Genomic DNA, 20431 nt, shown 5'->3' on the forward strand with positions numbered 1-20431 from the left:
GACATTTTACTCATACAAAACCAGAAAAATTCAGCTTTAATAGTTAGCTGAGCTAAATATAACTCACGCCCCCGCAATGCACTGCTGATGACATCACCTATTACATCACTCATGACATGGTCAGTGACATCTCAAATGACATCACTAATTACATCATCCACTTAATATCTGATGCGCCTCTTCACACCATAATATAACCTTTGATACACCCACTCTAAAATACAGACTACCATTCTCAAAACCATAGACACACCAATATCAGTTTGTGGTTTTGCAGTGACCGGTGGCAGCAGCCGAAAGACTAGGAAGACGTGGAAGACGCCGGCCGGCCCCTGCTCCGGCCCCTGCTCCCGCTAATGGCTAACTGCTACCTGTTTAGTTCCTGCCACAGGCCCGCTTCAGCTCGGCCCCCGCTTTCATTAGCGGTCGGCGGGGGGCCGTGGACTGCTGACAGTGGTAGCGGCGGCAGCGGTGATCCATGCTCCAGGAGATTGAGCATTGAGTAGCGTTGAGCGGTGGGGGAGCGGCAAGCATACCGGCGGAGGCGAGGCAAGGTGGTGTGGAAGTGTGTGGCGTGCGGTCAGTGAAGTCTGAGTCCGACCTCCTGATCTTTTTGTTTAACCCTATTTTATTGATTTTCAAGCAATCAGAAATACATATTATGGAACTCACATCCGCCCTTATGCGTTCAATCAGACCCCTTCTCCTCCCCGGGTCTAGCCCCACTATCCCAGATCTGTGCAAGCCAATACCGAGATACGTATTCGGAGTAAATGTCCGCAGTGTTGCACAGGGCGGTAGTCGCTGCCAACAAGGCAATTTGCAAGTCCCAACATACCCAAAACAGCCAACTAGCCCTCCCCCCGCAACCCAAACCCCTTCCCCCCCAGAACCAGTGTGCCATGACGAGAGCCGAGCAAGCGTGCGCCTAAAAGGTGGAGACGCATCTTCGATCAAGAAACTTCTGTAGCCTGCGGTGTATCGGCATGCGAAGGTATTTTGGACAAGTGACTTTGTTGAATTCTAGAGCCAGCAGAGAAAATAGAGGGCGCCAGACAGTGTGGAAGGAGGCTGTCAAACGTGTACGATTAGCTTGCAGGCGTTCCATACCAATGATGTACCACAACTTATGTAGCCAGCCCGTGTGTGTTGGGCGGGTCTGTGTACCCCACAAAGACAAGATGTGCTGAACCGCCGCTCCCATTGCTAGGCCCATCTGTCTCCCTGTATGGACTTCAATGGAAATGTAAGGGAGTTTGGTAGCACCAGGATTATGTATGCAGGAAAGCGAGGTATTTTGGTGTCGAAGTGTTTGGCTCCTGATCTTTTGAGCGCCCCCAGGCATCGGCACCGGCACAGAGGAAGCAGAGGTGAGCATGGAGGAAAGCAGAGGTGAGCGGTGAGAGCTTGAGTCCACTCCCGCTCCCACGCGACCAAGCCTTGTTTCTCAGCACTCAGTGGTCCCAGCGGTGTTTTTTTGCTCACACTGCTGGTGACTGTTGGAGGTGGGAGTGCGGTGAGCGGCCGAGTGGTTGAGAGGCCGGCTATCAAGGCAGCAGCGACAAGGAGAAGCAGGAGGAAAATCGGAAGTGAGCGCGGTGAGTCCGCTTCTGATCCTGCTCCCAAGCAACTGCACCTTGCCTTCTCATCACCCAGCAACAGCAGTGAGCGGAGATAAGGAGAGATAAAGAGGGGTGCGGAGGTGAGCGGTGAGAGCCTGAGTTCTGCTCCCTCTTCCAGCGACAGCGACAGCTGAACACTCAGTGATAAGGAGGGAAGCAGAGGTGAGCGACGCTCCCCCCAACTGCGCCCTGCTTTTCTCAGCAACAAGGACCCAGTACTCAGTGACACCCAGGAAAGAATACAGTACCCAACGGCAAGGAAAGAAGCAGAGAAACACCGCTAATACTTATTGACCTGATCGCCGCTCCAGAAGCTAATAAAAAATAAAAGGTGAGTGGCGCTGTAACACAGACGCATTACATCATAAGAGATCTGGCAGCAGCGGCCGTATAAGGCAGTATAAGACGTCTCTCACGCCACATAATGAGGTCAGGTCGGCTGCGTGGGACATTGCCACAACCCCAATTAAAGCAGCGGCGAAAGAATGAGAGTCTAGAGACTGGGGATGATCTTTTGCATAGCAGTCTGAGCAATCCTATAGGAGATAAAGCTCGAGAACTAGCTAATTTAGTAGTCTTCTCTTTAAATACAACTTCTCCTGCAGACGCTCGATATTCTGGAGCCCGTAACAGGCCCAGTAGTAGGACCAGTCAACCACCCATCACAGGATTTTTCAAGCAGCAACAATCTGTAAATAAAGATAATGGAACAGCATTAACAGCAATTGGCGATAATGCCGAACAAATAACTGAGATCAACACAGCGTTCTCACATGGCTCAGGCCCAGACTCAGGGTGTATGTTTGACAATGCCCTACTTTGCCCAGAGACAAAAAAAGCCAGCAGTGATTATCAATTAGCAGTCAATAACACTGGGATCTGTCCTACAGTGGCTACTGTGACCCTCTCATCAACAACACCACAAACTATTTGCCCGCTTCTGGTAAAAGCTCAAGTTCACGCTTCTATGGCTTCTATGGGAATATGTGATGGGCGCAAAAACGCAATTACGCAAATACCACAAGGTTTTAGTCAAAGCAAGTCCAATTCCGTGATTAATATATCGTCTGGCCCGGACCAAAACTCAGGTGACGAGGTCTTTATGTCCCCCCTCGTTTGGATACCCTCCCTTGCTCTGCCTAAGTCAGAAACCACCAGGTGTTGCCAAATCATGACACCAGAGGCATCCTCCAGCCCAAATGGCAGTAAAAATTCATTTAAAATGGATCCATCAAGCATAATCTTAGAAACCAGTATCATTAACGACAACAAGTCAACCCTGGTCCCAGGCAAAGTTACCGTAGAGAATGTGCCTTCTTTAAACGGTCAAAGCAAGCTCGTGCAAGCGGATTCTTTTTTTTTTTTTTTAAACAATTTTTATTAGAAACAATGACAGCAGCAGAGACAATTGCATAGACAATGTAGATATGTTAGTCCCTACCATTGCCACTCTTCCTCAATGCACTCCTAACACACATGAGTCCAGGTTAACTAAATTTACATGCCGCCAGTCTCCCCCTCCAACAAACACTTGTATGTCTCCGAGTCAGGAGTCGCCGTATCACTCTTGCTATTCTGGTCGCCTCTCCCTGTGTGCGGCGGTTTCTTCACTCACCCCACATTTACCTGCTGCCTCTCCCTCCTGAGCTCGATCGTCGGTGAGCTACATATATCTCCCCTATACTTATTCCATTTTCCCCACTTGTGGTCCCATTTACGTGGGCATCCCCTCCCTTTGAATAACGTTTTCTCGGCGAGCATGGCATGATCCATGTCTTTAGACAATCCATCAGTAGCGGTATGCTGTCAATTCCCCACCTTCGGGCAATATTCCGCTTAGCCAGACACCACCCCACTGTGACCCATTCTTGCTCAATCTGCGTGAGGTCCGTCGCTACCCAGATATTGAGAAGACACATCGTGGGTGTCAGGTGTATAGCCTTGCCACATGTCCTAGCCATTTGCCTGGTGACAGTAGTCCAATATCCCTGTATGTGGGGGCATTCCCATAAAATATGCAGGAATGTTCCCGTCTGAGCGCATTGTCGAAGGCATAGTGAGTCGGTCGCCTATTAAGTCTGTGTAGTAGAATAGCATCAAAGTACACTCGGTGTAGGATTTTAAGCTGCACAAGGCGAAGACGCATTGGGATAGCCACCTCTCTGGGTGATGACAATGCCTTCCGCCAGTCCTCATCGGCCAAGTCCACTAGTTCTCCTTCCCAGGCCACCCTAAGTTTTGACATCGGATCCACCCGATTATTGATTAGCTTCCGGTATGTGAGTGATATGGCCTTTCGGTTCATTGGGTCCAACAGGAGCCTGTCCTCCAGGGGGGAGGAGTCCGGAATGGGCGCATTTTTAGTTTGGGCCGATTCTATGGCATGGCTTATCTGCAGGTAGCGAAACCCCTCCGAGGAAGCCAAACGGTATCTGGCCTGAAGTTCCTGGAATGTGCAAGTTGATTCTTTGATTAATCCGCTTAGCTCAGCTGATCTATCATTGCTAGCCAAATATGATGCGAAAATGATTGACAAAATCTCAGAGTTACCGACTATTGGGAGATCCATGGTGCAAGAGGTCAAGGCGATGTGAGTGATAAAATCTCACAGTTACCGACTATTGTGAGATCCATGGTGCAAGAGGTCAAGGCGATGTCAGACAGAATTGTACAAAACAAAACAGTCTTGACCGCACATAACCATGGTTGTCACCCGGATACTAAAGCCACAACTGTGGGATCATCAGATGAAACTGGGAGTACACAGGCAAAAACCGGAGTAAGACGAAAATCAACAACAAATAAAAATAGCTCTAATATTAGTAAAACTCAGCAACATAATATAGCTCCATCAAAAAGGAATGTTGCAGTAAGGGATAACCAAAGGAAGAGACCCCACCAAACATGCCACAGAAATCCCTGGTCTTGAATGAAGGAAACAAATCCATGGATCTAACATCGGCAGACAAAGTTAATGCCTCACAAATTACCCCAAACCAGGCACTAACTTTTAATATAAACTCAGATGGTCTAACTAAAAGAGCAAGAAAAAGACTAAGGAAAGCTCACAACAAAATAAAAAACTCAAAAAAATCAACAATGACTGACTTGCCAACTGAGCTCATTACGAAAGAAATCTATCCAATCTTCAGACCCTTGGAATCTCGTCGGAGCGAAACTACGGCTGGCCTAACTGGTCCGGCCCCAATACGATCTCCCACTGCAGTGTTCCATGACTGCACAAGGTCGCAAATTACTGTAACATCCAATACACAAGTGAGTGGACAAGATCAGGCCCAAAGAGGAAATGATCATCAATGTGAAGAGCAAAATGTTGTTAAACGGAAAAGTGCTAACAATGTTGCCTTTTCAGAAAACATTTCAACTAATATCCTTTCATTATTGCACCCGTGTTTTTTCTACTTTCACTCGACAAAGCAGGGAGCTGAGGTCTCCTTGCTACACAGACGTACACGTCCGTTCACGTGTGTTTTGCTTTTAACATCAAAACACCGGAGAAGAGCGTCTCCTTTCCCTTCCCAGTTCATCCTTTCCATTGTGAACCCGTTTCTTTCGTTTGACGAACCCGTGCCTACATTGGGTTGGAATTATCACCGGTACTTCGGCAACACTAACTGACTTTCTTTACAGCCCTGAAGAGTCACAAGTTAACTACTTTGTGACAAAACACGTGTCGGCTGGTTTTATTTCTGTATTGGCCTAAAAACTTGCTATAAAAGAATCTTCTTTGAGATATTCCTGATGTCGACCTTAATTTTGGAACGCAAAGTACTTTGAAAATTGGTCTCTTACACTGAAACCTATACTCTTCAAACGTGTGCACAGGACATGGTGGGCTCTTTAAACAGCAGTCCTTGAGGACGCGTTCATGGATATGTAAGCTGCAAGCTGCATGCCGTTTAAAGAGCCCACGGGACGTAAATACACAGGGACTCCAGTTTTTCAAGTCATTAATGATCGAAACAAATGATGGATGATCCTTAGTTTATCCAAGATAAACTCACGATTCCTCGGAGTTTGTCCTCACAGTGGACCTGTGTTTTATTCCGGATTGTAATGATTTTTATTAATCAACAAATAAAGTAACTACTAGCCAATACCAGTTAGTACATACCCACTCACTGATTCATAGGTGTACACACATTCATTCACTCACCCATACAGTCACTCATTCACGCAGTCACTCATCTATACAGCCACTGAAATATGCAATCATATACCCATATGGACACTCACACACCGCCACTCACCCATAGAAATGCACAATGCAGCACACATGGAAACAGCAAAAACAAGGAGAAATAAAGCATTTCTCCTTGTTTCGCCATGTTAAGACCAGGTTTTCCCTAGTCATAATTTTGGCGCTGTCTCCTATTTACTCCATGCTTACAAATAGGTGGCAGCATCAAAATCAATGGGTGTTGCAGCGGAACGCCCACAGTAACAGCCATTGCCCACCCCTTTCAAGCTGAGTGTAGTGTGAAAGTGGGCCCTATTTACAAGGTGCCGTTAAGCCATGTTAAGTGGCTTAATGCTACCTTGTAAATATGTAGAAGCCCCTATCGCCACAAGAACGTTGTTAAAAGTGACAGTCCTGTGGCGACAGGGGCTTGTAAATATAACCCTTGTTGTAATTTCGTTCAGACTTTTTAGCTTAGGCACTGTTCAAAAATACCTATGGAAATTGTATGGGCATTTCGCGTTTTGGGACCCCCCCCTTTTCTCTTTGCCTTCTGTTGACGGATCCCCCGAAACGTTTCATGAAGAAACTAAGAAAAAAGGAGCACTTTTTTTTAAAGTTTCATTTAGATTCTGCACCCTGCATGTTCTTCTACACCGTACAACAATTGTGTACTGACCGTGATTGGTGCAAGTGATAAGTGCAGTGACACAAGTGATATATACAGTGCGAGACGGCGCAAAGTGAAAACAAACATTAATCAAAAGCAAATTACATAAATACAGTAAATAATTTGTTATAAGGAATTCATCCTTGGAAGGCCGTGAATTACACTGGGATGTCGACGGCGTTTCGACCTTATGCAATTAAGGTCATCATCAGGACAATGGCTACAATTTGAGGAGTGCTGAAGTCACATAGTAGTAAATTCTATATGGAGTCAAGAAGAACGCTAGCAATTGAGCGTTATCATGGAATCTGGCGAGCACTGGAAGAATTTATTCAAAGACAGGCAGTCAGTAATTTAAACTTATCACGGTGTTCAAAATTGCAGTACCACTAATACAACCGATCACCTCTGCATGTTTCCAAAATTTATGGCATCCCCGGAATCACTCTTGCACTTACAAAATTGTAGGAATCCCCGGAATCAATCCACGTGAGTCCGAGGGGACAGATTCGCCAAATATCTCGGCTATTTTAATGCAATAAAGCGCATTGAGGTGCACATCAACAAATGGAACCATCAATAACTTTCTACACCCGGTCGATCAATCACCAGAAGGTCGGAGGATCAGGAGCCGGCGGAGTGAATACGCCCGGACAGTTGTATTAGTGGTACTGCAATTTTGATCCAGTGCTCGCCAGATTCCATGATAACGCTCAATTGCTAGCGTTCTTCTTGACTCCATATAGAATTTACTGCTATGTGACTTCAGCACTCCTCAAATTGTAGCCATTGTTCTGATGATGACCTTAATTGCATAAGGTCGAAACGCCGTCGACATCCCAGTGTAATTCACGGCCTTCCAAGGATTAATTCCTTATAACAAATTATTTACTGTATTTATGTAATTTGCTTTTGATTAATGTTTGTTTTCACTTTGCGCCGTCTCGCACTGTATATATCACTTGTGTCACTGCACTTATCACTTGCACCAATCACCGTCAGTACACAATTGTTGTATTTTTGGCTACTTTAATCTAATTTAATTGTACTATAGTGCTGTCATATCTATTTGTCTAATAATAACAACAAATTTCCTACTTTGGTTTCTCGTTTCCCTTCCTTTATGATTCATACGTTTTTCTAAAATTGTCCCTGTAATTACTAGTTGAGACGTTGTTTTGGTATCATAATTTACCCGGTCTCAACTGGGTAACGGGTGTACTCCTGTTTCACGTTCTTTTTCTTCTTCTACACCGTACAGCTTCTTAAACATGACTTGGGCCTTCAGACCCATTTAATACTGTTTCCAGAAAGAGTTTGTGTATTCTACATGCACAGTTCAGGGTCTATTTTCAAGCGGGTCTGCTCCTTTTACTTATTCCTACCAGACAGGCTAGCCACAGTCTTTGTTTTTGAGTGTCAGCCGGAAGCAGGGGTGGGGCTGGGAATCTCTGGTGCAGAGAAACTCAATGCACAGACACAAGAAGTTTAAGACTTCCCATTCTACACCTATCCTCCTGATGGAATAGCATCACGGAGAAAAAAAGGAAATGATGTGGGCAAAGACTATCTTTGTACTTTAGAAGGAACCACTGCCTTCTGTCCTCCCCACCATGAAGTCTTGCTTATCATAAAGGCTTCAGGAATGCTTGGAAAGAGCCTCTCAATATACATTGCTGATTTGGCTGGCTACCTGCCTCCATTTGTACACCGAAGAAATCCAAAATGAATACTTTTGTGTCCACAGTCAACCATGATGCACATTCATTATTCATTCTGTTACATACACACATTGTTTTATACAAACAAGCAGCATCAACAAACAATGGGATGCAGGGAAGGACCATGTCGCAGAGGACCAGCAGATCAATTTAAAGGGGAGGAGGCCCATAGGCATTACTCTCTGCAGGCTTAAACATACCTGTCCTGTCATATTAACACATCGCCGCTCCCACTGTCATTACACTACAGACTAGTGAGCAGACAGAAGCCCCACTCGGAGTGGCAGTCCATGATACATTGGACTAAGCATTCACATGTTGTTATCATGTGTGTCATGGGAAACTAAGGACAGGGTACATTCCCGTCCCAACAGTCACCAACTGATCCATACATGGCACACTCCCTTCCCTACAAACACACGTCTTCTTAAGTTCCCTTAAAAAAGGAGCTACATGGCACATGTTTTGGGTTGATGGTTGTGGGGTATCATTTGCTTGCTACTGATAATGGGAAAGATCTGAGAGACTAGAAGTGACAGTCATCATAAACTCAACTTGGGCTTGCAACTCAGCTAGCTGACGTTATAGTCACCAAGAAATAAATCTTTAAAGAGTAGAGCTTCACTTCCCTGAGGTCATATTTGCAGAAGGCTCCATAGAGCCTGAAGTAACTGTAGGGCAATTTAGTATTTTTTAACGAAACATTTACCTCCGTAGACCACATTTGATAGGCCCCGGGTGCACTAGGTAGAATTTCCAGGTATCCAACTGCACACCCGATTCAGCTAGGCATGCAGATTAGATCACAGCATTACCGCCAAGAAAGGAAGCAAGTTGATCTCCCTTGGCAAGGCGCAATAATAGAACCTCAGACATTTGCTCTTGTATTGAGCTCTAATAGAGCCCTTCCTTTTTTTTAAATCATATTTTCATTCAAAGGTACTAGAAACCAAACATCTAGCAAGTATCTCAGATATATACACAAAATGCGTGAAATAAATGAAGTTCGGAAACATTATACATAATATGCATGCTCGATTACTTGTGTGACGACAGATTGAATTAAATTTGTATAGTGCACTAAACCTGGAGGTATCATAGTACTTGAACAAGACAGTCTCAATCAGACTGGGACAGCGTGGCTGTAGATGCAAGGATTTATAAAGAAAAGAGCCAGGTTTTCAGATGTTTTTTAAATGCCGTGAAGAATTCTACCTTAGAGATGTGAGGGGGAAAGGAAGAAGGTCTACAGTTTGGCAGAGGCAACCGAAAAGCCCCATCCCCATCCAGCTTTCCGGAATCTGGAATTCAGCACCTTCTTGCCAAGAGAGGATCTAAGAGTCCTGCTGGGAATGTACCAGTGTAAGAGTGCATTCAACTGCCTAGGGCCTTTCTGGTGCAGAGCTAAAAAGACTATACACAGAGCCTTGAAGGTGATCCGTTTTCTTACAGGGAGTCAGTGAAGTGAGCATATCCCATCTCTGACCGAGAGGTGTTTGGGGAAGTAAAGGATAAGGTGGGCAGCCACATTCTGTGCCACCTGAAGTTTATTCGGGAGGAGTTGTTGATATTGAGATACAGGGCATTGCAATAATCCAGACACAAGGTGACAAGAGAGATAATGACTGATTGGCGCAGTTCCAAGGGAATAAAAGGAAAAATCTTTTTCAGAGTCTAAATAATAAGAAAACAAGTGCTAGTGGTGCGACTGACCTGTGTGTCAAAGGTCAGGGAGTTGTCAAAGATGACACCGAGATTTTTTGCCGACTTGACTGGGTTGGGGAGCAGTCCACAATCGGCCAGCCACCAGATATTGGACCAGAGAGAACCTGGAGTACCAAACAGTAACACCTCAGTCTCAGTTTTAAGGAGTTACATTGGTTGAATGTTTATCTGGTACAGAGGTTAAGTTGTTGGAAATAGACACAATCATTTGTATGTTTGTGTACAATAGCACTTGAAATCCAAACAAGCGCACCATATCGACCAGTGGGGCCACATCCAAGATAAAGATGGTCGAGCTTAAGGACGAACCCTGAAGCACCCCACAGGGAAGGCTGAACTCCTTTGCCTTGAATCCATCACAGCCGACTGTATGAACTCTATTGGACAGAAATGATTGGAAAGCTTCAGGACAGACCCACTGACACCTGCTTGCAGCCGATGTTGGACCAAATTCACGGGTGAGACGTAATGAATGGTGCGGATAAACTGAGCATTACCAAGATAACCGCTCCGCCCTGGTCCACCTGGTGGCGGAAACAGTCTGCTGCAACAATAAGGGTGGTATCTGTGCTGTGGCCTCTTCTACACCCATTTTGAGATGAGTCGACGATACCATGGGTATCAATGAATTTGACCAATTAGTGATTCATACACTTTTCAAGGATCTTGGCGGGCCAGTAGCAGGGAGATGAGGCATACGTTTTTCATATCATGAGGGTTTGCGTTAGTTTTTTTTGCAGCAGAGTGACAAATGCTTCCTTCCAGGCAGTGGGAAAGGTACCAGATTGAAGCAAATTTAAATAGCTTCTGAAGGAAATTGGAAATGATGTCCGGGACCAGATGTAAAGTTTTGGGCAGGCAGGGATCAGAGGGAGATTCAGATTTAATGCTCAGCAGTAAATCTTTAATTTGATGCAGGGTCATAAGGGAAAAAAGGAAGAGTAGGTTTGAATCAGGGCGAATAGTGAGAATTTCAGTAAGAATATCGCTCGTCGAACGCAGGTTAAAGTCTGAGTAGATGTTAACAATTTTGTCCCGAAAGTTGCGTGCTACTCTGTCACAAAACTCTTTGGATGAAGGAGGATCTGACAACTACTTCACTACTTTAAACAGCTGCTTAGAAGAGTTGTTAGCAGACCTGATTGTTTCCGTACAATAGATGCTTTCGCCAAGCTGATGACCTAGATGTAGGCCAAGAGGAAGGCCTTATGCTTCTCTTTTTCCATGAGACATGGATTAGCATTCTATTTCCACTCTTGTCTGTGGCATTCCTGCTTATGGGTCCTGAGTTATTCGAGAACCAGGGAGCTGAGGGTTTGCATCTATTAGCGGTATTAACTTTGAGGGGAGCTATAGTGTCCAGAGTAAGCACAAGAGCCGTCCAGTCTGGCCATGGCGATCTTATTCCACACCCCAATGCCTGGAATAAAGTAAGAATTTCAAATACTCTTTACCAGGTGGCTTCATCCGGCCTTTAAAACAACATTAAGTCATCCACATAAAAGTGAATTCACGCCGTGTGTGGCAAGGAATTTAGTTAACTTTCCAGATTTCAATTTCTCTATAAACAGAGCAAATAATACTGCTGAGAAGGGGACACCTCTGTCTAGTCCCTCTTTGGACTTCAAAACTACCCCTATCTGAAGAATTTATAATCAGCCCAACTATTGTATCCTTATATAAGCTATGTATGGTCTCTTTGAAGTGCACAGGGAGTCAAAATCTCTCCAATATATAATACAGCATAACTTAAGCCACCAAATCAAAGGCTTTTTTGGCGTTCAATAGAAATACTGTTACACGAATAGCTTTTATGGTGAAAACATTCAGGGCCCCCATTAAATAGTATGAATATGTAGCGACTGCCCAGTATAAAAACATTTTGGTCTTTGTGTATTAATTTACTAATAACCCTGTCAAATCTATTTGCAATTAGCTTAGTGGAAATCTTATAATCAGAGTTTAAAAGATAGCGCAATATAAATGAGGATCTAGCAAATCTTTGCCTTTAGAAAGGAATAAAAAAGGACTACGGCTCCTGCATTAGAGAAAGGAAGAATCACACCTCTAGTAGGAATGAAATTCAACTAAATCAAAAGATGATTATTTAGCTCATTCGCAAAAGTTTTATAAAAAACAACAAAGCAGGTAGTAGGGGAAATCTGCGCAGGGAAGTGATTAGAGTAACACCAAAACACTATCCTGTTCAATGCTGATGCTCAAGGGTCACCATTCAACGACCACCCCGCGTTGTAAATTGTAGGCAAAGGCCCACATAGGATACAAAGTAAACAGTTGGCTACCCGAGCAAACAGCACACAAATAAGAGCTACAAAATAAAGTCCAAATTTCAGTCCTGGATATATTCTTCTTGTTTTTATTCCAAGTTTGCAAGATAACGTTCCATGATATCCATCTTCTTAACAGAGTAGGTTCAAGCCACAGACCATCCCAACACGTGTTTCGTCCATTCGGCTATAAGCCATGGACTTCATCAGGGTAAAACAACACAAAAGTTCAAAAGCGTTTCATATTTCAAAATTACGTCAGAAGGCTTCCTTTGAACTCCTAAAATCTTAAGCTGTGTCCACTCATCTGACAGAAGCGTTTGTTTCCAAAGTCAATATAGCAAACAGCCCCCAGCAAAGAGTCCTCGTGTAGCGACCCGGTGTTCTAAGCTTAAAACACCGGATCGCTACACGAGGACTCTTTGCCTTACGGGCTTGAAGCCAGTATCAGGATGGGAGGCTGATAGTGACCACTTTTTGTTTGCTTTATTGACTTTGGCGATTTTTTTCAAACCAGTATTACAATGCCTCTAGATTAGAACTGGGCCTCATCTGCTTAGTTCAAAGCACCACAATAACTGTTGCATCATCTTCAAATTGTGAATCTGTAAACTTTTCATTCAGCATTATACCCAACTGAGACATCTCTAAAGAAACCATCACTATCCCAGCTAGCAAGCCTGTTGACCACAGGACAGGCTTGTAGGAAGCTGGTTGTTTTTAAATGAACACTGAATTTTAATGAGATTCTAAATTATAACTTTTTACTGTGTTTAAAGTTAGACTTAACACTAGTGATATGATGGAACTACCTTCAATTGTTTGTTACAGGGTCTCACCATTATATATGTATTTACCTGTGCTCCCGCACCCTACAGTATTTCTCCTCACTGGTGTGTTCCAATGATGTCCACTTCCAGACAACAGACTAAATGGTCACTGTACTATTAGACTAAAAAAAATTAGCAAGAGTATAAATGAACCACTGTTTGAAAGGTGCTTCCTTTCACTTTATTTTGCATCCCACACCACTATTCCTTTATGACTCGGGTCTTCAAGTAATTAGACATGGATCCCGCCATCTATAGAGATGCAGTACACATCTACCAAAGTTATGTACACAGTACTTCACAGCACCAAGTCTATACTATCAATGAATCAGCTGTATATCACCACAACATAATCACAGGGAACTCTAGCATTACTCTTTCCACGAGGCCAGGATTTCAAATCCCATTGTATGGTCTTGAAAAAACGTTCCCTCATAACTACCATTGTAAAGTAGAACCAAAACGAAAAAGGTTTAAGATGCTCTGCTGAAGGTGAATTATAATAGTGGCAAGGAAAATTGTAGTCAACATAGACACCATTTGTCAGGAATCTAGTTGAGCAAACCTTTGTTGGTTTGTTAGGGAAAGATTTAAAATGTAGCTGGGGACAGTACTGCACAAGAAAATATGAACAAACTTAGAGTAAAGTTAGAATACCTTAGGCAAGTGTGCCTTGGAACTACAAAAATACAGCAGGTGTTAAAATATTCAAGTATTCACACTTCAGGAGTGAGAAGGGTTAGGGACAACTTCTGAAAAACTGCTAGACAGTCTTTCCTCCAACCTATTAAAGTTAAACCTCCAAATGCTCTTTGAAGTGCAGGAACTAGTAAGAGAGCCAACTAGATCATAAATGAGATTTCAGATACCCAACACCGATTTTCAAAAGGTACAATGCAACCAATAACTAGTAATGGGGGGGTCACTAAAAACAAAGTTACTAATCTCATACACTTGGATAGGATACTGAGATGTACAAAAACACAGTTAAAAAATAAATACAATATTTTTCCCCTCACGTGCAAAAAAATGCATGGTAAATGCTTAAATATTTTACATTTTATTAAGATAATTATTGCAGATAGCGAAATTCTATCATCATGAAGTCTGGGGTGTAACCAGTACAAAAACTTCAAAACATGAAATTCTGGATTTTTCATAACACAGCCTAGGCTATCTTGCAATCTATTATAAACGTTGGTCTAATATCCGTATTACCAATAGAACCATGAACTCTAATGTGTTATATTATTGAGCTTTACTTCACATAAAATCCTGCAGGGGGTGGAATCAACACGGTGGGGATGTAATGTGTGGTAATCTTCAACTTGATCAATGTGAAATTGGCATGACAGACAAAATATGCCTCTCTCAACCTCATCCATTAAGGTGACTCAATTTAGAGTTGATTTCAATTACTTTGCTTTCTCAAGTTCTCCCACCATATAAAGATATGGCTTGAGGAAACAATGACGTTTGGACATAGCTTATATACCCATTCACATATAATACCGGTGACTCCTATACATACATTCTCATGTGATCAGAACAAGTTCTATTAACAGCCTCCATCACAAGACCAGGTGCATCAAAGAACTAGAATTTCAGCCAGTGAACTGTGAAATTAATTCTACCATAACGGTAACATCTGCAATGCCATTGCCGACACTTAACTAAAATAAATACAAAAAAATTAACAAAGTAAATATTTGTAGAGTGCTCTGTAAACTGTCTGCCAGGGTTCCACAAAGAGTTGTCACTTTGCTTTAAAATTAAAATGTACCCTAATTTCCTTGGTGTAAAGTACCATAATAAAAGTTTTATTCTCCTCACATTGCAGGTCTAAATGCTTTTATACTGCCCCTATATTCAACTGACCTATCTCAAAAGATAGATTGACTAGCTCATCTAGCTATCAGACAGAATGCACTCCTATATCTTTGCTAACAAAAGTGAAGCCCCCAGCCACAAGAAACAAGACCGTCCTATAACAAACAAATATTTCACTTAAACAAGTAAACAAACAAATGTGTCACTGGAAAAATGAGGTTCTACCCTGTAGAATGTTTATAAAATGGAATGAAGAAGATAACAGGATGTTGCAGTAAATTAATTATACAGCAGGAAAAACTTCTTTCAGAAACATATCGGAAATGGTAAGTCTTAAACTACAATCCTTTCATTTTGTATTCAGCCCATTGTTTTGAACAGCATAAATAAAGCAAGCTATATCAGCAGCTATGCGAATATCTGAATGTAGACTTAAACCTAGTCAAATTTCCATAGTACCTTCATGTTACTGACTTAGCAACAAGGTTTCACCTGTTCAGTCAATAGATTTACATTCTCAGCATCTTGAAATGTGTTGAACCACATCAGGCTTGGTAAACACATGGATAACCTCTTGTTCTTGCAAACCTCTTAGGTTTCCGTACAGCTATTATAGTCCATCCAAACTAATGTCCTTGAGCCTTTCAAACCTTTTTCCAAACATGCAAGAAAGAAAGGTAAACAGAGAGTTCGACTGAAAGTCACCTTCATAATTAGCTAAGTTAACATTCACAATTGCTGGTTGAGAGGTCAATCGGGTATCTGGAATTGGCCACTGCAATCCAAGATGATGGCGATGCAGCTGAAAAAGATGGGCAAACAAAGAAAAGAAACTGAACTAGTATACAGAAATGAGCAATTCATTAACAATCATGTATAGGCTGCAATGTATGGTTGGAGTCAGTTTGTTACAGAACCAGATTTAGTTTTCCTTACAAAAGGGCCAGCTCACGGTCGATAGCCTATCGGCACTACTAGAAACACTCATGCACGAATACAACACTTCTGTTATGGCAGCTGACCATTTTACAACAATGCCTCACCAATGAACAGGCCCCCCAATTCACTGAGTGCTAACAAGCAAATTGTGCATTTGTTAATATTTTTAATAAATCAAGACAGAGAAATCCAGCAATCAAGAGCAAGCTAAAAGACAAAAAACACAATGCAGTTCAAGCACCAGAAATGGTAAGCACAGTAAAGAAAAGTTGCAGATTTAACTTTTTAATTAAGAACTGTACTAACACAAAAACAATTATAAGAGATACATCATGTTTCCAGCTTTGAAAAAGAAACTGTATAGAATTCTGACATTCCCTAAAATGTGTCTATGATGGTACGGATTCAAAACCATCATTTATATTAGAACAGCAACAATGTTCTTGTGTACAAAATCTGAAAAGAAATAAAAGATACTCCTGCCCAAGAGGGAGCAAAGTAAATAAAGCTGGCTCCCACCAGCACCCAGTGGAGACGACAGGGGCCATGGGCCTCATCCCCAACTTTTAACACTTATCATAATTATTCAAATTGCCAGCTCCCAATGGGTGCTGGCGGGGGAGTTGGCAGGGGCTGTGGGACTCCCCCTGCGGCCCTAAAGTGTACATTAAGTGAGGATGTTGTGGATGGGACTGGGCCACCCAAAAATTTTAAAGAAAAAAATAATAAATGAGCCACAGGAGCAGCTCATGTATTATTTACTGCTGCTAGGGAAGGAGCGCCCTATAATGTCCTGTGAGGGGTTTTGAATTATTTTCTGATGCTGGTGGTGCCCCTAGAAGGGGCAGGGGCATAACCAAGCATTTTTTTTAATGTTGTGGAGAGCTACAGGAGTAGCAACAATATAAACCCCCCCCCAAAAAAATCTGTTGCAGGGATTTTACTCAGGAACAGAACTATGCTTGGGACCATAGAACATCTTCATGAGGGAATGGGTCACCATACCACCTCAGTACTTATGACCCGTGTCCGACTAGCTACAGTGCCTCACTTGCCGTCCTAACCTTACCAGGGAAACAAGTGTATTGGCACCCCAGAACACAACACGTTCGGCCCTCTCAGGGATCGCGGTAACAGGACACACCCTTTCGCTCTCTCACTCATACTCAATAAAATAAACAAAAGACACGACGGAAGTTTAGAATATTTATTAAAACTATTGTGTCCTAAAAAGCACTATTCATGCCACAATTAGAAAACAAATGCATATCAAAAATACAGTTAGCATGGCTAATGAACCATATACTATACAAAGCCCTGTCATGGTATAAGACAGATTAGCCTAAACCGCCCCCCCTTTCTACTTAAGCTAAATGATTATATATCAAAAATCTCTGGGATTAGTGCAAACCCCGTACTTTAGCATAAACAGATGAACGTTCAACATACAAGCTGACGTAGCAATCTTGTCTCTGAGCTGCTCTTTCAGTGTTTGTGTTAAAACTCTTATACTCAGCTATATGAAAAGACGTGTGCTCACAAACAGCAGCTGTGTTTTCGTATTATGTCTAGGTGCTAGTGTCTGATCACAAATAATAACAAGGGGAATTGTTGTTTGACCTTCTCTATGGTGTTTAGACTAAATCCCACGAAAAGAACAGAACACGAAAACATATACAGGTTTCGTGTGAAAGTACAGTGTGGCACAAAAGCAAGCATGTTTATATGGTAAAGTGTGCAAATGAAAATGCGCCGTATAATGTGCACAATTAGGCTAACATAGGGAAAACTACAATGAGCCTTGTAGGAAACACACAACACCCTCCCTTTGGTCAGGACAATAGCAGTAAAAAGAATACCAACTGTAATATGAAGGTAAACATATTCACAGCATAGTTTATAGTTGAGAGTTACTGAAGACAAATAGAAAAATAGGGAACTTTGGAAAAATATTCAAATTATTCTGCTTAGGAGGAATCAATTGAGTCATTCGCCATCTCAAAAGCTAGAGACTCCATAAAGGAGTCAGGCTCCACACATTATGACTGGTCAACTGCCTAAGTTACTACCTCTAAAGAAAAGATATGATCTCCGGTCTCAGCCGATGCTGAGTCAGTTACTTGGCAACCTCCATCCGTGTTAGCAAAGTCTGTATCCTTTGATCCGTATGCTGATGCACAAGTTTCCTCGTAGGCTTGTGGCTCAGACCTGGCATGGTGAAAAAGAAAAGTCACAAACCCAAGGAACAGTCCTAAAAATGGGTTGCTAAGACACTTATTAGCAGTCCAATGTCCAAGGTAGTCGGTGTCTGCGGAGCCATGCAAATGTCCAGTGCCCATTCGAAGGGGCACCAGATACAGTGGAACACAGGTTGCAAGCAGGTAAACCAGGTAGGCCGAAATGATAGGGACCAATCAAGATCCAGCTCTTGCAGAAAAAAAACATTTCGCAGATCTGAAGCATAAGCTCACGGTGGTGTTGGAGCGGTCCCAGCTCCAGAGCTCCCACAGAAGGAGCAGCCATTGCAGAGATGATGTGAGATCTGGATCTCACATCATTCTATGCATCGCCACATGCTAATTTATTGAATATACTATCATGTATTGCTGAAAAACGCCCTAATATCTTCACCACCTTATCCACAGAACCATCATTACTGCGGCTCCGGCCCCTCCTGAGTCCGCGTTCGGCTATCCTTTTCCCGCAAGCACTATCCAGGCTATTTTCACTGATTCAGGCTTGCACCTTAACTGTCCTGATGATGATCCTATTACTGTTTTGAAAGGATCGAAACGTCGCTGACTAATGTAAACAGTTTGCACATTAATCACACACGATAAAAAAGTGCAGTTACTGTTTCTCTAAGCTTGTTAGAAATTGTGTTCAATATTCCACAAGGTACCCCGTCTTGCCTGATATGTTTTTGTTCTAAATGTATTGGTCATGTGTTCATGTAGGATGCAGGATTGTGTCCTACGTAATTGCTACGTTTGTATTTTTGTTCTTTGACATTTTTGATTTATTATGCATTTAAGGATCACTGTTCTAATACTAAACTGTTACCCAAGGTCCTTATCTACCTTCTGGGTTCCCTCGTTTTTGTAAAAGTATGTGCTTGTGTAGGAAGCACACGTTGAGGAGGATGCAGTTAAGTGGTTTGTGAACGGTGAGGTCCGGAAGGCTGGGGGCTGCTGCTGGGGTTCGGAGGTGGGTGAAGGTGCAGCAGCAGTGACAACAGGAGTTCGGGGCTTGGGTGTTGCTCGGCATCGAAAGCATGGCAGTTGTTGCTGCGTCCGGGTTTGAGAGCGTGGAGGGTGCTCAGGTCGTAGCGGAGGCGGGTCAGAGGACTAGGGTTCCTGGTGCTGGTCACAGTAGGGTAGTAGACAGACGCAGACTGGCTTGCCTTTTGCATGCAATGGCCACCATTAAGTAGGGGTCGGGGAGGGCAGTCAGCTGGGAGGTGGGAGCAGGAAGGATACACTGGAGGGAGGAGGTGCTGCGGGGGCAGAAGCGGTGGGGAGAAAACAAGGGGAGAGAGAGAGAAAAGAGAGAAAAAGAAAAGAGGGCACAGAGAACAAAGCCAAGAGAGGCGGAACTGCAGAAGAGCAGGATGCTCTCCCACTGGACCACCAGGGAAGAGGCGCAGGCAGGAGCCTGCGCGTGGAGGAGGGCATCCAACACCCTGTAACCGAGCTCAGGGGGCAGCACTCAGTGGTGGAGCTGCACGGGGGAGAACAATCACCCTGAGCCTGGGAGCGGTGGCAAGATCACAGTTCATGTACCTTGAATGCCAGGGACTGAAACAGGAGCACGGTACATAGGGACAAATTATTTTTTGATTGCCATCTTTTCTCAAACCAGATGTATAACTTTTGGAAGGCAGCCGGTAACTGGAGTGGATTGTAGGCACACTTAGACAGAGATTCAGGCAAATGCGTGTGATATTGAGAGTCACAGAACTTTTGCAGGTCCTGTAAGAGAGTACAATGGTTATCTACGTCAAAGGATGCGGCTGCTGCCACAATGTCTGGACCGTCCAGGTCTGGAATATACATCTTGATGCCAAAAAGTACGGCGTCGGTCCACCCTGAGATCTTTTGGGGAGGTTATCTAATGCTTGTTGAACTCCATAGAGATGATTCAACTAACCACGTCCTGTACCTAATACCCCGGCTGTTAAGGACTGCTTTAAGCCAGGGTTTATTCTTTCCAGAACAGAACTGCCTTCGGGCCTATATTGTGAAGAAAAATGCACCTGTACATCCATGGACTTCACTGAATCATAATACGCTTTAGAAGTGAAAGCCAGACCTTGGTCCGAGTGGAACGCACAGCAGGCATAAGTAATGATGAAGACTTGCAAGTCTTAAATAACAGTGTGAACGACAGCTATGCGCTGTGGCCAAATCCAGAGAAACCTGGAGCAAAAATCAAATGTAACCAAAATAAATTTGAACACAATATCTGAATTTAGTGGATCGAAGTGATCAAAGTAAATACAGCCAAACGGCCTGTTGAAAATAAAGAGATGTGTCCGTTGGGGTCGAGACACTGGAACTTTTGATCTGCTGATATATCTCACAACAGACAACATATTTTCTAGTC

General features: G+C 43.3%; 1 protein-coding gene across 4 annotated transcripts in view; it reads right to left on the reverse strand.

Annotated features, from left to right (window-relative positions):
* RLIG1 (RNA 5'-phosphate and 3'-OH ligase 1) overlaps positions 1-20431 on the reverse strand; it is a 174907-nt gene that overhangs the window by 12605 nt on the left and 141871 nt on the right. The window contains exons 7-8 of one of the 4 annotated variants that reach the window (XM_085653917.1): positions 15593-15689; positions 620-2311 (exon numbers count right to left, since the gene is read on the reverse strand). In XM_085653917.1, the coding sequence (XP_085510043.1) occupies positions 2274-2311; positions 15593-15689 (135 nt within the window). In that variant the 3' untranslated portion in view covers positions 620-2273. Of the gene's footprint in view, positions 1-619; positions 2312-14098; positions 15690-20431 lie in introns of those variants that run through there. The other 3 variants (XM_085653918.1, XM_085653916.1, XM_085653919.1) reach the window with 3 other exon arrangements.

This window comes from Triturus cristatus, chromosome 4_1 (assembly GCF_964204655.1).
Source record: "Triturus cristatus chromosome 4_1, aTriCri1.1, whole genome shotgun sequence".
Taxonomy (NCBI): Eukaryota; Metazoa; Chordata; class Amphibia; order Caudata; family Salamandridae; genus Triturus; species Triturus cristatus.